At 40.6% G+C, this 24,303-nt stretch overlaps 1 protein-coding gene across 1 annotated transcript in view; it reads right to left on the bottom strand.

The window, feature by feature from the left end:
• LOC142009543 (uncharacterized) overlaps positions 1–12,484 on the bottom strand; it is a 39,854-nt gene extending 27,370 nt beyond the window's left edge. Inside the window, exon 1 of the mRNA XM_074987763.1 lies at positions 11,736–12,484. Coding sequence (XP_074843864.1) covers positions 11,736–12,389 — 654 coding nt within the window. The 5' untranslated portion in view covers positions 12,390–12,484. The remainder of the gene's footprint in view (positions 1–11,735) is intronic.
• Between the last annotated feature and the right edge of the window lie 11,819 nt (positions 12,485–24,303).

Below are 24,303 nucleotides of genomic sequence, written 5' to 3' on the forward strand. Positions count from 1 at the left end.
TTAGTCTAAAACAAAGTTGTTATTTTTTGTACTGGTAAAATATTCAGTCATTGTCTTACTGATGCTTTAAGTAGATATGTGTGGTAAATCAACATCTGACAACTTTTATTGTTGAGAGAGACAAGTTTCCAAGCCACACAGATCTCTTCTTCACGTTTTCTTCAACAGACCTGGAGAAGAGCTGTGTGGCTGGAAATCTTCTGTCTCTCACCAACAGAAGTTAGTCTAATAAGAGATAGTACCTCACCCACCTTGTCTCTTGAAAATCCTGGACTAACACAGCTGTAACTACACTCCCTACAACATCTGGTAACAGCATTTTTAATAATTTATTGCAGGCTGATAAAACAGTTACCAGGAGTCAAAGCATACAAAGCCACAATCTTAACTTTGTAGCCTACCATGTCTGTATTCTACAATGTTATACTGACATCTGGAGGACTTCAGTACTGAACACATTTCCCATAAATCTTCACTGTTATTATTACAGTTATGGCTATGTAGTTTGTACATTGCCTTTTTCTTTAAACATTCTTTGCGTACTAGTAAAATGGGAATATCACAATCTGTGACATAAATAATTTACCAATATTCCATTTCCCTCTATCTCCCTCCTAACCTCCGCATTGTAAGAAAAAAATGTGTACATATAATTAATCATACCAATGGAGCAAAAAGAGTGTAAAGAATTAGACATTTCCAAGTAAATTTCAGAGGGATTTCTTCCAGACTAGAGTGTTACTCTGACTCTTTCTCTTTGATTAACCCTTTAAGACAACTTGATACTGGACCAGACACCTAAATAGGCATATCTTATTCATGCAAATAGTCCTATTGTTTAGTCATGGCAGCAAAATGAGCATGATTTATGCCAGGATTATATTCACTGTTTGGTAGATTCTTTACAGGATATTTATATATGTAAAACTAAACAGAACTATGCAGATAACAGGAACAAAGAAAAACTGGATGTACTTTCTAAAGATATTGTATCCAACGCATACTGAACTTGACAGGAAACAATAAATAAATAAATAAATAAATAAATAAATAAATAAATAAATAAGATGAAAAAATTGTGTGAAAGAAGTTGGAAATGATGAGATGCAGTTTGCAGCTAGCGGTAGGAAACCTATTTAAAAAAATCCTTATCCATGACATAAAAGTCAATCAATGCTATAGCACTATAGAAACCATGACTGACAACTGTTTTAAATACTGTTGTTCATATCAGGATTCAAGTTTTAACATGACGAGGGCTTAAATACAAACATTTAACTCCCCTCAGGAAACAAGCTGGAGCCTTGTCAGCTTAGCTGCTCCAGGAACCTAACTTTAAGAATGTTCCATGAATCTAAATTCTGAACTGATCATAAAGAACCAGTCATTGCTTGCTTTGGCAGTGAAAAGTGCTAAAAGAGGTAGGACAAAAACCTTATGTCAAGAAGTTAATGGTGTTACTAATGCACACTGATTCCTGTAAGTATGCCCGCCGTGCAATATTGATGAGAATACGGACTATAATCAAAGATAGTTAGCTGAGCAAATAACCATACAAATTGGCCTCCAGGGACTTTTAGACATCAAGACAAATTTCATTTCTGCATCCAAAAATAATTGCAGGCATACAGCACTTTCTTACTAAATATTCTTGCAGTCTGAAGGTGTGAAAAATGGTAGCCCGGCTTTTGAAACTTTGCCTGGAAGAGATTTGGACGATGCTGAGTACTTGCAACTGCCTGACAGCTGCACAAAATACTATATTGTTTATACAAACTTAGCTTTTGAATGACTACATTTTAACAAGGGTTGAGGATCTCATATCCTTTTCATTGAAAAAAAAATATCCAGCTAATAATGAGTTGAAGCCTTTACTTGCATCCTTCAGACTTAGTAAGTATTATCTGTTTGTGACCAATAAGGGGCAAATTGTAAGGCCACTAGAATGAAGGACAATTAATGACAAGACTGGAAATATGACAGAGAGTACCCATACTCCATATAGTAACTGAAGCTGCGCACCTGAGGTTTTTGCCTTTCAGGTAACCGGTGCCTCTTGTGTTTGACTTGTCAAATCTTAGCTCAATGGTAAAAATATGAACGCTCAGTTATTTTGCCTTTTCTCAAAGGGTCAGATTGTGCCTTGCTCCTGTCAAGCTGCCTGGGACCAGAGGGGAATAAATGAAGCATTCTGCAAAAAGGGTGGACCAGTTTCATTGCTGGTTTTTGATCAGAAAGTCTGGTTGAAAAGTGGACCTGACAGCGTCCGGTCAGATCTACTGACCAGACATCAAAATCTGGTTACTGCAGGTGAGAGAGGAAAGGAGATACTGCATAATCACATGGGCTAGCTCCTACTTGAAGTGAGTGGCAGCAGCTCCCAGACCTGGCTGTGTGGTTAAGTCCCTTTAAACCAAGCCCTTACAGGGAGGTTTTAGTCCTTCATTTGAGTAATTTCTTCTTCTACCTTTTCTACAATTACAAGAAACTGTTTTCCTAGTCTTAGGTTTCTAAAATCTAAAGTTTCCCAGACTGGCATGGAAATTATGCACAGAATTTATAAAAAAAGAAATTTATATGCACAACTAGGTTTACAACAGCACCTGTTCCCCCATCCACAGGAGGCCAAAGTTTCTAACGCTGTTTTCACTCTTCATCCAGAATTGCCCCAAAGGTAAATATTAAAGGCTCTATTTTGTGTGCCTAAAATTGTTCACAAGTAAGAAGATATGTGCAGCAAGACAAGTTGGAGTTATGCAGTTAAAAAACATTTTCCAGGCATTAACTTGTGGTTCCAGCATCCACTATGTTCAGAGTCCATGTCACACAGACAGTGGTAGGGCATACATGAGGGCCACTGAATAACACAGTAGCAGAGTTTCATTAGGAACTGTGTGATGAAAAAAATCTTAGCAATTAGACATTAAGCAATCATAAAAGATATAAATTCCATGTATTTAATAGCAATTTCACATTCATTGAGGAACAAATATCATATTTTATTAAATCTGACTTCTTTTTAAAGAGCTGTGCTGTACTTTACACTGAACCGGGATAACTTTGGAATGTTTTTCTAACTAACTTTCAAATTTTCTTATTCACATAATAAAACCCTTTGATTTTCTTCCCATTGCAGGCAACCTTATAATGAATGGCTTCATGAAGCAACCCTAAGGTTTTAGTTAAAGTTCCTTTATGACTCCATCACATTTTTTCTGATGCCAAATGGTACTACTATTTCATTGCTTCAGTGTAAACCCATTAAATAGATTACAATATGTAGAAATTTGCAAATGCAAAGAATACATTTTCTATCCATTGATTCCTAGGCTTACAGATTCTAAGGTCAGAAGAGATGATCATGATTGTCTAGTCTGACCTCTTGCAGGCCACAGAACCTCACCCACCCACTTCTGTAGTAGGCTATAACCAAAGATACAATTCAGTCCTCAGTATTTTTCGTAGAAGTCAGGGACCGGTCATGGGCAATACACACAAATTTATGGCTGTGACGTGTCGCTGCCTCACGTTATAAATACTCCTGACTAAATCTGAGGTGGAGTTTCGGGGCGGGGGAGGGCCGCTGCTGGGGGGGAAGCTGGGAGGCTCCTGCTGAGGAGAGGGAGGACAGGGCCAGCAGCACCATCAGGCACCACCAGCCACTGTTCCAGCTGCCCATGGACTACTGCTCAGGCAGTCCCCTGAGCTCTGGCTGCTGCTTGGCTGGTCCTGAGGTCAGCTGCCCAAGAACCACCTGAGCAGCTGGCAGCTGGTGTGGCTAGCCCTAAGGCTGGAGTGGCCAATGTGGCCGGCTGCAGACACACTCCAGTGCAACCCGTGTGGCAGACGCCCAGGCTACCTGAGCAGCTGGTCCAAGAGCCAGCTTTTTGGGCAGTCCTGGGGTCAGCCACGCAGGCTGGCTTCCTAAGGCAAACACAGAACCCTACCAATAACCTCTGGTTGAGTCAATGAAGTCCTCAAGTCTTGGCTTAATGACTTCAGGCTACAGAGAGTCCACCATTTATTCTAGTTCAAATCAGCAAGCAATCCATGCTCCATGCTGCACAGGAAGGAAAAACCTGCTAGGGTCTCTACCAATCTGACATGGGGGAAAACTCCTTCTTTGCCCCAAAATAGTGACCAGTTAGCCCCTAAGCAAGAGGGCAAGATCCACCTAGCCAGACTCCTGAGAAAGAATTCTCTTTCATGACACAGAGTCCTACTCGTCTAGTGTCACAACTCCAACAGTTATAGATATTTCTTAATAGCAGTAACGGATGGGCATATCATTAGTGCCTGTATCAGGGAAATCCAAGATAGTTCACGTAGGATTGGATATCCAAATTTTATGAGAGATATGAACCTCACCAATGAATAGACATGATTTAGTTACTTGAGCTATGCATTAATACTCAATAATTGAGTAAAGCATTATCACCCACTGTTACATCATGGATTTTGATATATAAGCAACAGTTTGTAGGTCACTCTCCGCGTGGACATGTTTCTAAATGTCACAACCTGTTGGATGTGACAGAATCCTCAACAGACTAACTTTTGGCATCAGAATGTGTAAAATGCCTGCTTTGCCCGCGAAAGTATTTGACTCCATAATTCTCTACCTATCCTGAGAACAGCTGCCATCCACTTTCTCCACTTCCATTTCCCTTCTCAAAGCACTCTTTGGCTGCAAAGATGGGCACTGTTAAATGACCAGTGAATGAAATACTGATTCTTATTTTATACATGAAACAATACACACATCAGCGTGCGTGCGCACACACACACACACACACACACAAAGGAACCCTACTCTACTGTCAAATGTTGAATCTGCTGCCATGTCTGAGAGCACTCAGAATCATTATTTACTGCCTGTCTACAGAGCCTGTAAGTATGTAAGTTTGGTCTTCTTCTCCCTTCCATGTTCTTTATAGTGCTGAGTGCACCTTCAAATAAATAATAATTCTGTATATGCCAATCTCAAGTCACAACATGTATGCTGTCACATCCAAGAACATACAGCCTGGTAAGGACAAGAGAAGGCATATAAACTCATCAACCATGAAGGAGTTTGGTGATAACAACAGAATTTACTATGCAGATAGTGCTGCAAGGCAATTTGCATCGTCACCCATTCCATACGAAGAAACCTCTGAATGTACTTCACTGTACTCAAATATCAAGAGGACAAAACAGCAAATATCTATGAGAAAAACAAAGATATTGCACTTCCTTGAGACTAAAATGATTCTCCTCTCTTGTTATTAAGGGTGTTAGTTCATCAGTGCCACGTACTTCTAATGCTGTCACAGTAAAACCACAGTTGGAATCACACCTAATTATAGCCCAATAACTCAAGAAGGAGGGTAGCAATGAGGCTGTGATATCAAAGATAGCCTGAAAGGAAAATAAGGACTTTTAGGCTGTGCCTAGATTGCCGAGACTGGGCTGCAAAAGATACGCTAATTGCACAACACCCTTGCGTATCTTTTGCCTACAGTTTGTCAAGAGAAGCTTTTCTGACATTTGGCCCGTCCCCATAGGGCCAAATGTTGGGAAAAGTCCCTCTACCAAGACATACTGTCTTCCTGGTGGAACAAGGTGTACAGGGATGTTGACAAAATGTTTTCGACCAGCAGATCTTTTCCATGAGACCTGCAGTCTGAATGAGTGCTCTGTGAACAGAAGCTTTGCTAACAGAAGCTGGCAGTCTAGATAGAGCCATAGTAAATTTGAACATGCCAAGATAACAATTAGCTCTATAATATTGTGTGTAAAGACTGTTTGATTGTGAACCTATAATTTAGACTCACAGAGGATGGAATTGGCACTTTGCAAAGCGGCTCTAATAAAGGTCAGCGCATAACTACACTAGGATTTGAGCTGGGACCGAGTTAAGAGTGAGAGTCACAGTTCCAGATCCAACTTGAAGGTCAAGCAATAGTGGCCACTTTCCTATGGTAGTATACTTAGCACTGAGTTTCATTTGGGAGATCATCCCAGGCAATCGTTTGCTACAAAAGCAATTAAGCAGCTGGCCTTGCTGTTAAGAGACATTTCTCAGTTTTTCTGATTCATCTGAGTCAGGCATGCATTCTCATGCATGGCAGGTATCTCCAGACTTCTTTTTCTGCACTTCATGGTTTGTTTCTGGGCAAGCTTGCTCTTGGAGTTTTCCAAATGGTTACAGACGTCAAAACCACCCCCAAGAGTTTTGATGATTCACTTTTAACTGGGTTTACATACACAGGCTGGGCTCCTAATAACATGCTCTATTTCAATAGAAAATGTTTGGTTTCCTTCTGTCTTTGCTTGTTTAGATGTGGGATTTCTTTCTTTTCCCTAGATATGCACACTTTTTCTGGCAGCACTTCACCATGGAGGCACCAAAACTCCGAATGGAATTTATTGGAAATGGCTTCAGGATCTGCTGAGGCTGCTGCCTTGCTAGTCTTTGTTTCTCATCAGTAGTGTCAAAACAAAAAAGAAGTCCAGTAGCACTCTATTAGGTGATGAGCTTTGGGTGTTTGTGCAGGAGGAAGAATGTTGCCAGAATGACACCAGATTAATTGAACTCAAAGCAACTACTCTTGTAAGTGAATGACAGCACAGTGAATGAGCTGAAACTGCACTGATAACCCAAATAAAGATGTACATATAGAATGAAATATTCAAATGTATTCAACATCACACACAGAGAACTGGCTCATTTCCAGGTGGACAGTCACCTGGGAACTGATTAAGTTCTAATAAAGAGCTGGTGGCCTGCTAAATGAGGATTTCTGAGAGGTGGAGCATATCAGGACTCTTGCCTAGACCAAGTCCATCCTTCTCCTGCCTCCTCACTTCATGGAGCCCTCTGTTTCCCAACTACTACTCTCCTGACATAACCTCCCTGCCTTCATTGACAGCTCCCTCAGATTCTTATGTCAGACTCTTACCTCAGAAGGGCACTAAAGGCTTGAAGAAGCATCACAAAGAACCCCAACAAATGGTGCCCATTTTCTCCATGTGCTATAAATTGTTTCACTGTGATGCCTCATGAAAAGCGAGGGAAATGAGCTCATAATCTAACTCTTCTCATAGTTTACTTATTCTTAATGTATGTCATAAGAGAAACTGTTCATAAGAGCGACATGTCCTCACATCAACATACAGAGATTAAGCAAAAGAATAAATACAGGCTGAGTCTATATTAAATTTCCCACAGAGCCATTTGGTATGCTGAGAAGACATTAAGGGAGTGGGGGGATTCTGAGGAATGCCTCAGGACATGGAGTTAAGCAATGTCACCAGGGGCTTTGAAGTTGGTGTGAAGACACAGCCAGATCTGAAGCTTGTGGACTGGATTTTCACTACTTTGGTGGTAAAAGAAAGGGGTAGTCTCCAACCTTGAAGAAAGAGTTTGAAGGAAGTTACCCTTTTGTCCCTCTAGTCTGCTTCCATTTAAACAAAACCAAACAAAAACCAAACAAAAAAACCCCAAACACAACTCACTTATGTATATAATCAAATTGTCTATTTTCCTGTCAAAGTAATCTTGAGACAGTCATTTGTTCTGTTCAAGAAAATTCTTCTCCACTGCTCAAAGAGTAGAGAGAATATATGTATTTTTCCCACAAATAATTTTAGCCAATCAGTGCATGACTTAAATTAGATGATGAATGAGAAGAGAAGAGTTTCTAGACACATTGGAAAGAAAAATAAAACATAACCTATCACATTGGTAATACTTCTTTACTGATTATTTTTCTAGTGTAATTTCTTTTGTTCTACTTATATAGGGTCCTGCATGGCCCCCATCAGTGTAGCATCTAAGCTCTTTCTCTTCTCATTTCTTTTAAAATATAGACTTCAGCTAGAAATAGTCCTACAATATATACCTATGAATACACTCTGCTTACTTTTTCCTCCTGTTATATGCTTCAGCCTTATCCCTGTTGACAAACATTGTGAGACATCTCAGCTGCCCCTCTATCACTGGGTAATGTCAAGTCATTAATGCATGTCACCACTACACTCCTTTTTTTCCATAAGCCAATATGTTACCTGACAAATTCATGGTAACTAGAACCTGGGGTTTCTTACCGAGTTCAGCTGGCAGTGATTTCTCTGCTTTCATCCATCAGAATTGGGCTCACAGACATAGAAGTTTGGATTCAAAATAAACCTGATTGTCTCAATGCCTGGATGTCCTTGCTACCTCCAGGCTCCCAGGGGGTTGTAAATGTTTATTCGTGTTCATAGGGGTTCAATGAGAGCAGAAATACAACTAGCAGCCATTTTGAAAGAGGAAAAAGGTCTGATGACCATGAAAAGGTACGATCAGCCAGTGTTCATCCTGTTTGTTCATGAAAGATTTGCCCTGGTCAAATTCCCAGTGCAGCCTAATCACTGACACATTCATGTGACTACTCTGACTACTCCTTCATTTAGGGGAAACTGCAGGGTCTCTAGAGCACCTGAGCTTTCTGCCAATTTCACCTGGATGCATAAAACATCTCTGGCTGCTCTCCCACAGATATTCATGGCTACATCTTTATAAGGCATAACCCTGGGCATGCCTGAGGGTAAGTAGTTATTTCATTCTCCATCCCATGACACCTTTTTTGGGAAATTTTCCCTTTGTTTTTGCAAGAACTTTTTAAGACCTAACTTGTGCATCCATACTCAATACACAGTGGATAAATGAGATAAACAGTGTTGCTACAATGCATGCTGCTCCGCAGCATTCAGTGAATGTATTTGTGCCCTGTCTAGGGGAGAGAAGATTCTATTTGCCCCCCAAAATCAATAAATGCCAATCCTAAAGTGACAATCCTACTCTGCAAAAGAAATGCGCAGCTGAAGGATCCTTTACGTAGTTCCACTATACTTAGCACAGAGCTCATTTAAAAGGTGCTTATTAAGTTCTGCCACTGTTTACTGGGTTGCTTAGTATATTTATGATGATTGTTTTATAATAAATCATGCACATGCATGGAATAAGGCGACAACAAGCCTATATAACATGATCTTAATGTGATCAGGGCATATCCAGACGTGCTTACTCGGGACTTAATCAAATTCCTATCCATTCCAATTAATGTCAATGAGTTGGCCTGTATACAGACTAAGTGTGGGAGTAAGGGAAGGAGATGAGGTTTGATGGACAGTGAGAGTCTGATGGGACAGACATATGACTTTTTGCTCCTTCTGCTTCTGGCAAGACAGGGTGCTGATGACTGATGTTAGGTAAAAAGTACAGCTGTGAGCTGGGGATGAAGCTCATTAAAACACCTCTGCTGGAGCAGCAGTAGACTGTCTTCCAAACAGGGTTTTCTCTTTAATACTTGGAAGTGAAATAGTGATCATGTCATAGTCTTACTCCACTGCTTCCCGCATTTCCTCTGGTTATGGTGGGGCAAGCCAAAGCAATACCTGTGACTGAGAGAGACTGGCAAAAGTCTGAGGAAAGGTTCTGGGCTGGAGCTTATTGTGAATTTTCAATATTCCTAAAACATCCATGCACTTGTTCCCAAATTTCAGACTGTCCTCATGACATCATCTGAGTGTCTCAACAGCAATTTCAACTTAGCATGACCAAAGCTGAACTCTTATCTTTCCTTCCAAGCCTCTTGTGCATACTCCCTCTTGCTCAGGCATCTAGCCTGTATGCTTATCTTTGAGTACTCCCTCCCTCTTGCTTCATACACCCAAGGAATGTCCAAATACTTCCATTTCTCTCTCAGAATGTTTTAAAAGCCCCTCAAACACACACACAGCTAATGTTCTTATTTGGGTCCTCATAATCTCCACCCATCAGCTCTCCCTAACACAACTCCTCGCCCCATCCATTCCATTGAAACCTTGGCTGTTGCTCCATCTTCCCGACCCTTAATCTGACCACATCACTCCACTCATGTGGGCCCCTTTTCTGGCTCCCCTATCTGACTGCATCCAATTCAAGCATCCATCCCTTCAAGGGCCCTAGCATCTCATCCTCTCGCTGCACGTCCTCCATCATCTCTTTGTGTCTTTCCATCTCATCTCCCTCACTCTGCCATGGATGCTGGGCTCACCTAACCATTTGTCATCTTCTTTCACACACATCCCCAGCCATCTTCCATGCTCTCCTTAATGTCTGGAATGCATCTATAAATTCATCAGTAAGGGCCACTATTCTCTCATCCTTTCTCTTACTCTTACTCCAGAAGACTTGGCATCACGGGGCTCTGATTCTAATTGGGCCCTATGGACACTACTATATTTTTTAGCATCTTGGGTCTCATTCTATTCTCACAATGATTTTACACAACTGTGTAATTCCACCAGCATCTATGTGGTTTTTCTCTTGGTTTACACTGGTATGTAGACAGTCAGGCCCTATGCGTCTCATCTTGTATCACTGCATTTTATGTATTTAAAAAAAAAAACTTGGAAAACATAAATAAGTAATGTTTCTTCACTCCACCAGCTTAGTTCTCATTAACAGTGGCTACTATATCAAGATGAAAGTCTTTGTAGAGTATTAGAATTTCTTCAGTTAGGGAGGTCAGTCCAACCTGACACTCAAAAATAGCCTATAAAAATAGCATTTGTTGTTCTATTATTTTATACTGCAGTAGTTTTCCAAATGAATTATGGATGTTCTGAAAATAAGTTTGCACAATTACACAAGGGAGAACTGGATTAACTGACGGAAAGAAAGAGCTTTATGAGTGGTCCCTCTGTGATTCCATTAACTTCCACTAAGTTACATATATTGGCTTCAGCATTACTTATTTAACTTGGAAGTAGAACTGTTTAAAGATAGCCAAGCTAAGAGCCATCTGGTTAGCCTCTCAGGGTATATTCTGAAGTAATGTGGGTTAGTTCTTAACACAACTAGCACCATTTCATGTTAATAACTTCATACATTATTTTCCTTTCCTTATAAGCTTGTGATATTCAAGAATGCTTCTTCTGATGTATGAGGTATTGAAAAGCTTTATACCTTTAAACAAAATAAAATACAAGACAGCAAAGGATTTGGGAATACTAATTTTAATTAATATTATTGTGGCTAATGTTGCAAAATAAGTTGTCAAAAGTAATTTTATAAATTGTCTAAATTTAAGAGGCTAATAACTAACGTTACCAGATCTAAGCAAAATGACACAAGCTTAGAGGGGTGATCCTAAACCCATTATTGTCAAGGGAAGCTGTTTCACAGACTCCAGTGGGCTTTAGATCAAACACATGGAAAACCTAGTGAACATCCATTTCCAATGAAGAGGAGTGAAAAGTTTTATTTCAGAGGATTGAAGTCAATTTACAGAGAATCTAACTTTCATAGGGCCAAGACCTGGGATTCTTACTCAGGTAAAACTCCTTTGGAAAATCACCAAGAGTGTTCGTACTGCAGCATAATGCATGTAATTAAGTGATTTGCACTGCTGCACAATATGGGACTGATCCCAAGCGCACCGAAGCATGTTAAATTCTTTCCATAAACTTCAGTGAGCTTTGAATCTGAGCACATAAGTTCTTCACTGGCCTGCTTTTCCCAAATAATTATAAACCCCAAAAATACCATTTATTATTGACTAGATTTTCTGTCTCATTTCCATTTTGGGCTGAGACAGTGCAATTTTGAAGCATACAGATTTGGTTGTGTTAAGATTAAATCAATTAAAATACCAACCACAAAACAAAATACAACCATACAATTCAACAGTCCTCAACAGAATGAAAAGCAAACCTGGGCTCACCTTTTCATTTCCATTGCTGGTCATGCCCGCATCCCTTTTGTCTGAGAATATCTGCATCCTGAAATTGTTTCCAACTTTGTATTTTTTTGAGTAACCACCAACCTTAGGAGAAGCTTTGTTTTTGAGAATTAAATCAGTTATTTTAAAACTTTTAAACTTCTCAGCCAAAAACCCCATAAGCTCTTGCAACCCCAGCACTATTTGTTCCATTCCTTCTAGCCTTTTAGCTTGCTGCTCTGCACTCTTGTTCATGCCAGAAAGGGTATTAGACATTTCCATGCACAGCCCCTTCATTTCAGACTTATTTAGTTCTTCATTTGTTTCTCTGGTGGGTCCAGGTTCAGTTGCTTTTGCCTTTAACATCTTAATATCTTTCTCAATGCAACACATTTCCTGGGAAACACTGTTTAGCGTCTGAAGGACATTGTCCTGCACAATCAATAACTTATCTATTTTCTGACCAAGGGAGGCAAACTTCACATCCAAGGTGTTAAAACTTTCAGAGGAGCTGACGGGTTTGTTTGCAGCAAGAGGAATTTGGGTGGTTTCCACTTCATTAGAAAGCCCCTGGTTTTGTAAAGCACACGGATCAAATATTTTGGCCAAGGAGTTTACTCTGGATGTAGCAGACTTCGTCCTACTGGAGGTGATCATTATGCCGGTTTCGTTAGGGGAACAAAATACTCTAATGGTCAGCTATTTAATACCAATATCTGCTCAGAAAGCTCCACATCCAATCTTCACAGACACAAAATCTGGGTTTGGCATATCAGACTCGAGCTATTTGAAAAACATCTGAACACATTTGACTACCACAAAGTCATGAGACAGCTGAACTACTTAGAAAGGAGAACTCTCCTGTTCATTTTTTTATTTGTTTTAAAGTGAAATGGATATAGACATAGACATTTGCTGAACAACCTAAATGCACTCTGCTCAGTGACGTAAACCGGAGGGAAAGGGAGGGAGAGAGGGAAAGAACTATCTGCACTTAAATGGAATTTGACAGTGTAAAGGCTACAAGATATCTGAGAAGCCACTATGGGTAAAGACACTTTGGCAGCAGGGTTACTGCTTGTCAGAAACATGCATCTAGTATGCAATGTGATCTCTGTTCTGAAGAGAATATTGGGCCCTTAAGGGGAAGCTAAATTTGGGCTCTTGAAATTTTTACAGCTTAATATAAATTGTTCAGATTCAACCTGCAGTTGCATGAGAAACCACTTATCAAAGACAGGATGAGAGAGAGAGATTTGATATACAAGTAATACATAAGAAAAAGTGGGAGAGACACTGGTACATAGTCACTATCACAGCCTTTTCCTTTGGGCAATCATCACAACCAAAAAGACACACTGTACAAAGACAATCCATAGTCTAAACGGCCTTTCCCTTATAACCAGAGCATTAGTTTAATCCTGTGCTTTATCCATGTGGTTAAATTTAATCCCAATGAAATCTCTGACCATTTACAATGGTCTGACTACAAAATTCAGAAAACGAAGTTTCCGAGCAATGATAGCTAGTTCTAGTCTTTTTATTGTCTACTACTACTCCCTTAACACCAGTCATTATATTACTATCACTAACAGTTTCCCAAAAGACTTCCATTCTTCATACCATTCGTGTGAGGTCTAGACAAAGAATTGCATGATAGGGATCTACGAAATCCCTAGGTTGCAATCCCAGTCCAGCTATGCATATTGGCTACAGGCATAAACAATGAGCAACAGTTCCAGTCCCAGTTTAGCTACACTACTAATGTGCAGTCAGAGTGGTTTTTTTTTGGGGGGAAGAGTATGGCAGGGCAGGAGTGTGCCCGCACTGATCAACTTGCAGGCTCTGTGCCTTATTCTGTGATGTGGATAAATCATTTCCCTTCCCTGCCTCAGTTTTCACATATGTTAAATGGGGGTAGTGAGGAATAGTTAGTTACCATGAGCAGAAACTATGTACATGTAAAGTGCTAAGTATTTTAAACTTGCCTTGTTTTCTGCCTGTAGTGTTTAAAATGCTATTTTTAATTGCCTGAGCTCTCTCTCATAACTACTCACAAATGGATTTTTGAAAAGGTTTCCACTGAAACCCATTTTAATTAGTTAAGAATTAACACACACTTAATGTTGATAATGCACTGAAAAATGATTCAAGATCTTTTACTTGCTTTCGAATTATCACATTTTTAAGAAAGGTTCCAAGGTACATTAGCCCCCTGTCACAGCAACTTGTCACCCTGACTGAAACCTGAACTGAGGCTAGGCATGACCCTGAAACTTGGATCAAGAGCCCCCTTTACACAGTCAATATTATTGGGAGATAGCAATCAAATGTTATAATTAACGGTGCCTCCTCTGCATTGATTTAAATGAGTCAATGATTTAAAAACAGGCAAGTGGATGGAAAAAGAGAGCTTGGGGATCCCTATTTCATGGAAAGAATAATACACCAGACATCACTAAAAAGAATGCTGAAACATGGAGATTCCAGCAAAGAACAGTTATGTTCCAGGCTTCAATTCTTCTTTCATTCATCTCTGCTAGAAACATAAACTAAATTCTCTTGACAGTTACACATCCGCAGAAGCCCCTATTAGTTATAAAATCCAGCTGAGATGTTCGCACCCCATCTACAAAATGGCCAGATTTGCAGAGCCATTCATCTCAGCTGAAACGTCTGTGCAAAGGTTCACAGTTGTAATTTCGGAGCTCTTTCCTTCTGCACACAGCAGACCAATGGTTCATTATATGTCATCACCCATCCAGCCAGGATGGCTGTGGTGAACGTCTCAGTCAAAGCATGTCAGTCATGAGTTTCTTCTTTAGAATGGATGTTCTTTGGCAGGAGCAGGGAAATGATAGAAAGAGGGGTCAGCTACACTGCTACTAATTCTAAAGTCTAACATACACTAAGCCACACGTACGAAACATTTAAATCTCTCATAACACTTGCCTGGGGAAATATCACAAGAAATACATCAAAATGATCCTTTACTGAGTACTTTAATAAAATCAGCTTAGTAAGTATGTTTAAAAACTTAGTAGGGCAAACACACTAATAAACCAACATGATGCACTTAAGCGCCTGTGGGTGGGGACACTATTTTCCTGTATAGAACTCTTATACGGATTGTCATTGTAATTCTGTCACCACAAAGTAGAAAGGTTGTTTTCACAAGTGCTCAAATCAGTGAACTCTATTAATAAAATAACATTATATATACTCTTTTATATATATAAAGCTCTTATATATACTTTCCATCAGCAGCCTCAAAGTGCTTTGCAAGCTCTTTCTTAATTTAATCCTATTACTCCTAGCTATGCCTGAATTTATTGTCATATGAAATGAATTTCCTTCCTGGGTGTTCACATCTTTCAATATTTGTAGGCTGTTCACCTTGCACCCTGAGTCTTTGCTTTGCTGGTCAATGTACAATTGACTCTTTCCTTTCGTGCTCATAAACTAACGCTTACAATCAACATGTTGCTAGCTCCAGTATTTTTGGGAGTTGTCCCTAAAATGCCACCCTTGTCAGTACCTTTTGGTAATGAAATGCCCAGAACTGAATGCAATGTTCCAGATTGCACCAGAGTCATATAGAGTGGGGCCTCCCTCTCCTGAGAGGCCTCCCTGTCCCAAGGATGCACCCCAAAATTGCAATGACCTATGTTGCTACCCAACACATTGCCCTATCAGCTCTAAGTCTCTTTCAGTGTTGTTGCTTTTGGATTTCTCTTTCCCATTGACTACTAGTAAACAATTTTTTTTAAAGAGACAAAAGTTTTACTTATTTACACCTGTTTTCATGCAAAGTAACTCCAATGATTGTTACCTTCCATGCTGCAAGCAAAGAGCAGAATCTGACTCATTATAGTCTTTTTTCTGCTGATTTCCTAAACTTAGGTTTAAGGGTATAACATTTGAATTGTCTGCACTGTCAAATTTCAATTATCATTTTTGTTCAAATGTTGCACTTTGATGAAAAAAATGATATGACATACCTCTTTTCATCAGGGGTGCGTCTACACTAGCCAGCTACTTCTAAGTAGCCGGCACAACGTCGAAATAGCAAGCGTCGCATCTACACGCGCCATGTGCTATTTCGATGTCGAAATCGACGTTAGGTGGTGAGACGTCAAAATTGCTATTCCCATCTTCAGATGGGAATAGCACCCTACTTCGGTGTTCAATGTCGTAGTAGGGTGTGTGTAGACGATCTGCGTCCTGCTACTTCAAAATAGTGGGGTCCTCCATGGCGGCTGTCAGCTGAGGGGTTGAGAGATGCTCTGTCCAGCCCCTGCGGTGCTCTGTATTCACCGCATGCAGCAGCCCTTAGCCCAGGGCTTCTGGCTGCTGCTGCTGCAGCTGGGGGTCCATGCTGCATGCACAGGGTCTGCAACCCGTTGTCGGCTCTATGGATCTTGTGCTGTGCAGGGCAAGTGTGTCTGGGAGGGGCCCTTTAAGGGAGCGGCTTGGGGCTTTGCTGGCCCCTTATTTCGACGGGGAGCGCTTGTGTGTGTGGACGCTCCACATTTCCTTCCGGGGCGGCTCCTTTCGACGTTCTCCATCGCTACTTCGACGTTGAACGTCGATGGCACCAGCCCTGGAGGACGTGTAGATGATACGCTTTGAAGTAGCCTATTTCAATGTCCTTACTTCGAAATAGGCTACTTCGACGTAGTGTGCTAGTGTAGACGTAGCCCTGGTGTAGGTGACACTAGTGGTGTAGTGCAAAAGCAGTAGACAAACTTCTAGACAGCCCATAAGAGATTAACTTTCAGCTTTAGCGTTGGCTGTATTTTGTGGATGTTGAAACAAAGAAGCTAACCCATATGAATATCATTTAAAAGAAAATTTTCTGTAGGTTTTGAACAAGTCATCCTTTTCCCATATGTTTTATATTATAGCTCAGAATATTAACACTCAGCCACCACAGCATAGAGGTGACAGTGTTGGCTGGAACGCTAGGAAATTTTCCACAGAATAGCAGCAAGACCCATGCTAAATAATGTCGTGTTAATTAACTGTAAAAATTCACAGTATTTAATACTCTTCTAAAAGATTTTACTTTCTTCTCTATATTTGGTGGTCTATTCCTGCTGCATTCTTTCAAATAGCTTTAATCTACAGGTTGAATCTCTTCTAGCCTGTTAGTCTCTCATCCTTCAATATCCATAATTTGGCACGATTTTAGTTAGCCTGAAAACCACTTCTTTTCCATGGTCCCATAAAGTTTGTTTACAGCCACCAGTCCTGGCTATCAGTGTTCTGTGCTGTTATTTAGCTGTAAGGTGCCCCTAAACATCTACTAAGAGCCCAGTGAGTAGTGGAAGTGTTGGTAATGCTGCTAGACAATATTGACCTCCCATAGATGATTGCCCAGAAACTTAGAGGTATTTTTGTGGTGTCATCTTCCTGGGTTTATCTTATTTCCCTCTGAAGGGACTATTCCAAAGTGGGTTCCCTCCCTTCTTCCCCCATTCCCCATGTCCTTTCAGTTTAGTTATTTCCTATTCATTACATGCTTAGACAGAACACCTCATAAATTTATGGCTGCTGGCACCAAACATCATAAACAAGGGCTCAAGTGGAAATGTTTGAGTAGTAGAGTCTGATTCCAATTTTCTCTGGCAGTAAGCCAAGCACTGGCGCGTGCTATAATTCGTGAACAACTGCTGTCTCTATACCTTATCATAAATAGAACAAAATGCCTTGTCACCAATACCAAATTGTTTTACACAGTATCTCTCCAAAGTTTCCATATCCAGCTCAATATTTTACTGTTCTCTTTCCCTTTCCTTTTCTCTTTCTTTCACTCCTCACCATATATATACACACACACAAACACAACACCAACACCTGTCACTCATGAATTTGCAGCACGTGTATGGTACACACCGCACAGTCCAGCCATGGCTTAGTCATCTGTGCAAGCAACACAAATCCGTCTGACATTTCTGTTCCTAAGTTCTGTCACAGATCAGTTCTGGAGGGATGTATATTAAGGAAAGTAACACAAGGGCAAGTAGCTCTGGTTTACAAGCCAATAGGCCACTATGACCTCTGCCTTCCACTCCTCAGAAAGACGCAGCAAGAGAAAAAACTCAGTTGCATAGACTTGCATTGATCAGTATGTTGTGACACTCACAGCGTAGATAGAAAGGGCCTGATCCAGCTCACATTGACTTCGATACCAAGAGATCAGGTCTATAGTTCACAGTTATGATCAAGGCTGTTAGGGAGAACCTTAGTAGAAAACATGCGCTTTTTAAGGAGCAAAAAGATACTGCACAACAGGTAAAGTATCTGAAGTACTATAACACACGCAACAGCTCTGGATGGTTGTACTGCATATAGTGCACATTTAGGTGCATGTATCATATGTATACTACTATTGGTCAGAACAGGTAAAAATCTGCCATATAGTCATTTTTAATTAAGAATATGAATTTTTAAAATATTTTTAAGGTTTCATATTATGCTTTCCATAGTCCTGCCCTCATGCACAGTTCCTTGCTCAGTTTCTGATGACTTCCCCTACTCTTTTCAGACCTTCCATTTCACTGCTCTCTGAGTCTTATTGTCAGTTCTGTACCTTTTATCATGCTGCCCTATATACCTAGAACAGCATTCCTCTTCTCCATTTAAAATCCAATTCCTTCAGCAATCCCTACTACCCCTTTCCTTCTAGCTCTTACCCTATATCTTGGTTTGTATTTTGTCCATTTTGTGAGGCCTCAGTTACAAACTATTCAGAAGACTAAATGTACCTTAATCTACCTTTGTGAAGTGTGGTATAAATAATCAAAATATTATAATTAAAAATTCTTATAGACGTAGGTAGTCTTTTCTTTAACTTTATCATCTTCCAATAAAAAAAGGAATCTACATTTTGGAGTTTTGGGTGTTCTTGGTATTTTTTAAATTTTGAAAAATTATACTAACATCTATAATGTTAGAAGCCCTAGATGTGTTGCTTGTATAAATTAGGGCTCTGCCATATTTTCCTTGGTCACAAATTTTATAGGTATCTTACAAAGAAAACTGTTTCCTTTTACCTTCATAAAAGAGAAAGACATTTCTGAAAAAGCCCTCCATATGTTTTACTGACTTGGTTACAGAGAATTGTAGGGTCTCATATGAGAAGTTCATTTGAACTTTTAAGCACAAGTGATCCACTATCCAAAAATATAGAGTTGTATATGGTGGAGCAGCAGCAGGAACTATATACAGTAGTGTCATAAAGATAGATTTGGTTAAAGCATGTCTGCTCTTGCTGTAATATGTGGCAACGGCTCCCTGAACAATATAACCTTGCAGAAACTGAAAGATGAGAAAGAAAGTATGAAAGCTATGAAGCAGATTCAGAAAGTCATGCTCTTTCCTGAATGTTCACAGATATCGTCAGCGTTCTCACCCCACCCACCCCCGAAATCAACCAGCAACTAAAACAGACCAATGTGGATCAAGGAATTGTCTGTCCACATCAACTCATTTCAAACACCAACAGTTATATGAGGTATCTCAATATAGAGGGTTGAAATAATCATACACCTATTGAGTCATACTACAGTGTCACAAGTGACATATGTTTATGGACCCTGTGAGATCCACCCAAAATTCATCTGGAACTCCAATTAGGATCAGATGATTCAGGAGCATATAGATAGAAAATTTTGGCACTGAGCTCCATGAGGTACGACTAGGGAATTTACAGCCCTGGAAGGCTCTCTACGTACGTCTTTATTTATTACCAGTTAATTATGAATTCTGACCTCTCTTTCCATTATCTCTCTGGCAACAAGGTATCCTACAGATACCGTTGGTGTCAAATCACAACAGCAAGCACCTGAAACAAACTTAAGGGGATCATCATTAGAATGCTCAGATGAATCTTTAGAAAACACCTAATAACTGGAAGACAAATCTTTTTTATTGAAAAGTCCCTACATTAATAAATAGGGAATAGTGTCTGGTAATCGTTGTCAATGCAACTGGCTTGATTTCCCCATAACATTGTGTCTTTATTGCCATGGTGTCCAACATGCTAGTCACTAGTCACCTGTGGCTATTTGGCCAGTTTTGTGTGTGGCTAGTTAGCTTGAACAATGAATATATTTTCAAAATTATGTGGCTAGTTTACTAATGGCTACTGCTTCAGAACTGGTTGGACACCATGACTTTATTGACTCAAATCAACTTTAAAAGGCAAATACAAAGACACATCACTATAAGACACAGAGAGGAGCATCCTTGAAGGATACGCTTGTTACAAAATGCCTACATTTAGCTTCCGAATCCTTCTAAAGGCTTTTAGAATATAACATTTTACAAGAAGATGTTTTCATAATATGTACTTCTCTTGAGCAAATGCTTGGCTCCCAGAAGACTATAACAGAAGATACTGAAAGACAAGCTATCCTAAGAATATAGTCTTCTACGGCCTAATACTACAAGTCTAATGCACACTGCTTTTACTCAGGTGACTTCCACTGCAGTCACACCAAGAAGTAATTATTCAGTTCAAGCAGAATTCACGGACACTAGGCACTCTACCGAAGTAAATGGAACTCCTTGTGCGAGGAAATGCTGCAAAGGTTCAGTAAGGATTGTAACATCAAGCCCCTAATCAGCAGTTTTACATACAGAAATAAGCTAATGTCTGATACTAAAGCATAAATGGACAAGTTGGTGACTCCTTTATTGCAAGTTAGCCTCCACTAATGATGTCCCCAGCCACCTGAGATGGCAGAATCTGTATGAAGATTCTTACCTCTGCGTAGTACTCTCTGTTTTTCCAGCCATTAAAAAAAAAAAATCTCAAGGCTGAAGAACGTAGTGTGATAAATTACCCAGCATAGTGCAGAACTCTATTTCCAGGAAGGCAGTTTAAAGTAAAATTACTGACTTTTTGAGGCTAAAGCCATAGCTCTGAAATGGGAGAATGAAAGCAGCAGTGTCTCCAGGTGCACCAGTGTTGTACTTCATTTCATCTGCTAGGGAGACTGGTTAAAATCTTTGGTTGCCTTCCAAAACTTTGCTGGCAGTTAGCATCCTGTATTAAAAATTTATAAACCACAAAAGGCTTTTTCTTACCAAAAAAAAAAATTAATGCAGGATGGATAGCCTGAAAAGACTTAAAAGGGACTGTCATCAGAAGTGGTTATATGGAAAATGGGCTGTAAATAACTCCTTTCACTCCCTCAGAACAGTCTAAAAACACAGTGCAAGTGAAGTCAGTGAAATGGAAAACTAGATCAACGAACGTTTCTTTAACACAACTGTAGAGAAAAGTTTCAAAACTGCCTCTTAGCCTTTTGTGGGGCAGCCTCTTTCACAAAGGAACCTAGCTGCTCTTCAAAAAGAAATACATTGGGGAATATCAACAGTGAGTTTTTCATTCATTTTCAAAACGTCTTCACTCTCCAGTCCATAACTGTGCAGCCAAATCAAAATTTATGGACACTATGTAATGACCTTTTACACACAGGCAGTTGTAACAAGTAAGGGTGATGCAGACAGAGCCTCAATCTATTTTAGATTATCAATCTCTCTCCAGCTGGCTTTGTGCAACAGTGAAATCTGCATTCACTGGAAACTCCTCTGATACCTTCAGTAGCTGTAAAAATACCTGAGACAAAAACTACCTAAACCAGTGGTTCCATGAGAACTGCTCAAGTGTGCCACCATAGGGAAGGGGCGTGGAGGAGGGAAGGAATTGATGGACCTCACAACAGTTGGGGATCAAGCAGCAAGGCTGCCTGAGTCCCAGGTGGCATGTGGTTTGTCAATTCTCGCCCCCTCCCCCCGCCCCCCAACAGAGTGACTCTTTGCAGAACTACTGTGAGGGGAAATGCCAACCCCACAGGATCCTGTTTGTGCTGGGAGGCAGCAGAAATGCTGCTTCCTGGACTAAACAAGCTGGCAGGGAGCCCACCCCCCACTCCCTGCTATGGCAAGCAGGAGGGAGGGTGGGAACCCATTGGAACTGGGATGCAGTTTAAATTCTGCATCCTGGCTTCAACTGTCTGGTGGGAAGGGGAGCCTGCTTTCAGTGGTTACTTGTTAACTCAACATTCCTAGCATGGTGTTGAGCAGGTTTTAAAATGTATCTGTGCTCGCTGTCTAAGGTGGTGAACTCTGTGGTGGATTTGAAACATTACTGCATTTGATCCTTGTTTAGCTTGTCCTATGCACTACTATGTTGCAAACCTCTCTAGTAAGACTGTAAACTATAGTAAATGTAAGTAAATATGATATTTATGAGCAATTGATTCAGCTGAAGAAAGGGGGTGTGCCATGGAAATGTTTGTCTCATTGAAGTGTGCCCTGTTACTGAAAAGGATGATAACTACTGACCTAAACAAGCAAAGGTATGTGGGTGTGGCAATACAATGCCATGCCACCAGCGGGAATTAGTGCTCAACAATAACAAAAAAGACCAATTTCCAGGCATTCTCTGAAATAGTTCTTCACCTTGACTCTATCTGCCTCTATATTTATAATATATTTTGAAGAGAGTTATGAATTGTAATAAAACAACCACATTTCAAAATGTGTGTGTTGGATCACAAAGGGGAATGTATCAATCCTGCAACTGTGTGGCAAGATAGTTAGTTTACTGACAGAAGCTAAGTTGATACAAATACCTTTATATATCAGTATGACTGCAGCCACAGTAGGGAGTTGTGTCAACTTAGCCAAATCATTTTTTTCTACCAACTTAATTAAATCAGTGCAAAAAATGGTGTGCTATCTAACTACCATACTTCACCCCTTCTTTGTATGGAAAGTCTAGTGCCAAAAAAGTGCAATAAATGACACATTCATATTTTACATAGATGTCAGGGAACATGATTTAGTAGGTGGTGGAAGAAGAGCCATTATTTTAGAGAAAGGAGAAGGGTAGCCTGATGCACACTTAAATTGAGAGGGCTGATGGCTTTGGTGTATCTTTGTATGCAAGGTAGTTGTAGCTATGTCAATCCCAGAGTATTAGAGACATGGTAGTTAAGATAATATTTTTTACTGAACCAACTTCCATTGGTGAGAAAAACATGCTGTTGAGCTACACAGGGCCCTTCTTTAGGTCTGGGGACAGATAAGGTTCAGGTCGATATACATTTGTTATTTTAATAAAACATAACTTGCCTCTGAAGGAATAGATTTATTCAGCTTGAGGAGGAGAAGAGTGCACTACGCTATAATGTCCTCAAATGCAGGAAACCGCATCACATATTTGAATGTCTTCCCTTTTATTTGTTTTTTACCCCCATATCATTACAGTTCCAAATGATGATATTTATGGGAGTGAGGCAGGGGCTTACAGAAACCCTCCTCCTCAGCTGTATGCACAAATATATTCTTTAGTGGTTGGGACCTACTGTTGGTGCTTGGGACTAAAAATACCATTCAGATATACTTCTCCTTTAGTTCCCATTATTTTTCGCACAGTGCATCCCATCAGCACAAGGTGATGTTACTTAATATTTTTTCAATTTTCAGATGCGTCACAACCACCATCTCCTATTTTTTATCTACTTTAACCACTTCATGGTGCATCTAAATGATGGCTCCGGATGGCAGGCCACAAGACTGAAAATGTTATCTATAGTAGAAGACCTTACTTCAAAGACCACTTGGGAAATGACCAATGTCAGGGGCTTCCTTTAGAATAAGCAAAACTAATGGCATCTCTTGAATTTCTAATAGAGACTCTGAGCTAACTTGAGAGGTTCCGCAGGAGACCTGTTAGGTTCAAGAACTTCAAAAGATACTGTAATAGTTAAATTCATCTGAAGCTTCCACAGTGGAGGAAAATATTCTGTTGCTAATCCAAGCAATTTAAAGTTGCTAGTACTTCTTAGAGCCATGGGCTGTGTCTGCACGTGTTAGAACTTCCAGAGGAGGATCTTCCGGAAGCCCTGTCAGGAAGATCATTTCTGGCAGGCAGCGTCTACACACGAAGTGATGTCTGAAAGAGCTGGCTGGAAGATTGTGTCCACATGTGCAGATGCTCTCCCAGAAGAACGGGGCAGGAAATGCCTCAGACGGGGTCACGTGGCTGGAGAACCCTTCTGGGGCACCGGCCACACAACCTGCTAAAGGGCTCCTCCCCAACAGCCCCTCCCTGCACAAGCTGCTGAGGCCCGTCACGCTGCCCACAGCACAGCTCACTGTCTCACTCTCCTTCAACAGCCCACGTGCTGGGCATGGACCCCGAGGTGCTGCAGCAACACAGGCTCGCCCTGACAAAAGGCGCTGGGGAGTCTCTTGGCCACCCTCCTCAGCCTGCTATGGGACTGCAGCGTGATCTCCAAGGTCCCTGACCCACCCCTGCCTCTGCCAGGACCCTGACAGCCCATCCCCCATGTGTGGACCCACGGTGACAGCAGTGACTGGTGGGACCAGGTGGGGATGGACCAGTGGGATGACGAACAATGGCAGCAGAACCTGCACATGCTGAAGGGTACATTCCATGAAATCTGTGTCTGGCCGGCCCCCCTGCTTCACTGCCAGAACAAAGGATGTGGCCAGCCCTCCTGGTAGAGAAGCGCCTGGCCATCACCAT

The sequence above is a fragment of the Carettochelys insculpta genome, chromosome 2 (genome assembly GCF_033958435.1).
Source record: "Carettochelys insculpta isolate YL-2023 chromosome 2, ASM3395843v1, whole genome shotgun sequence".
Lineage (NCBI taxonomy): Eukaryota > Metazoa > Chordata > Testudines > Carettochelyidae > Carettochelys > Carettochelys insculpta.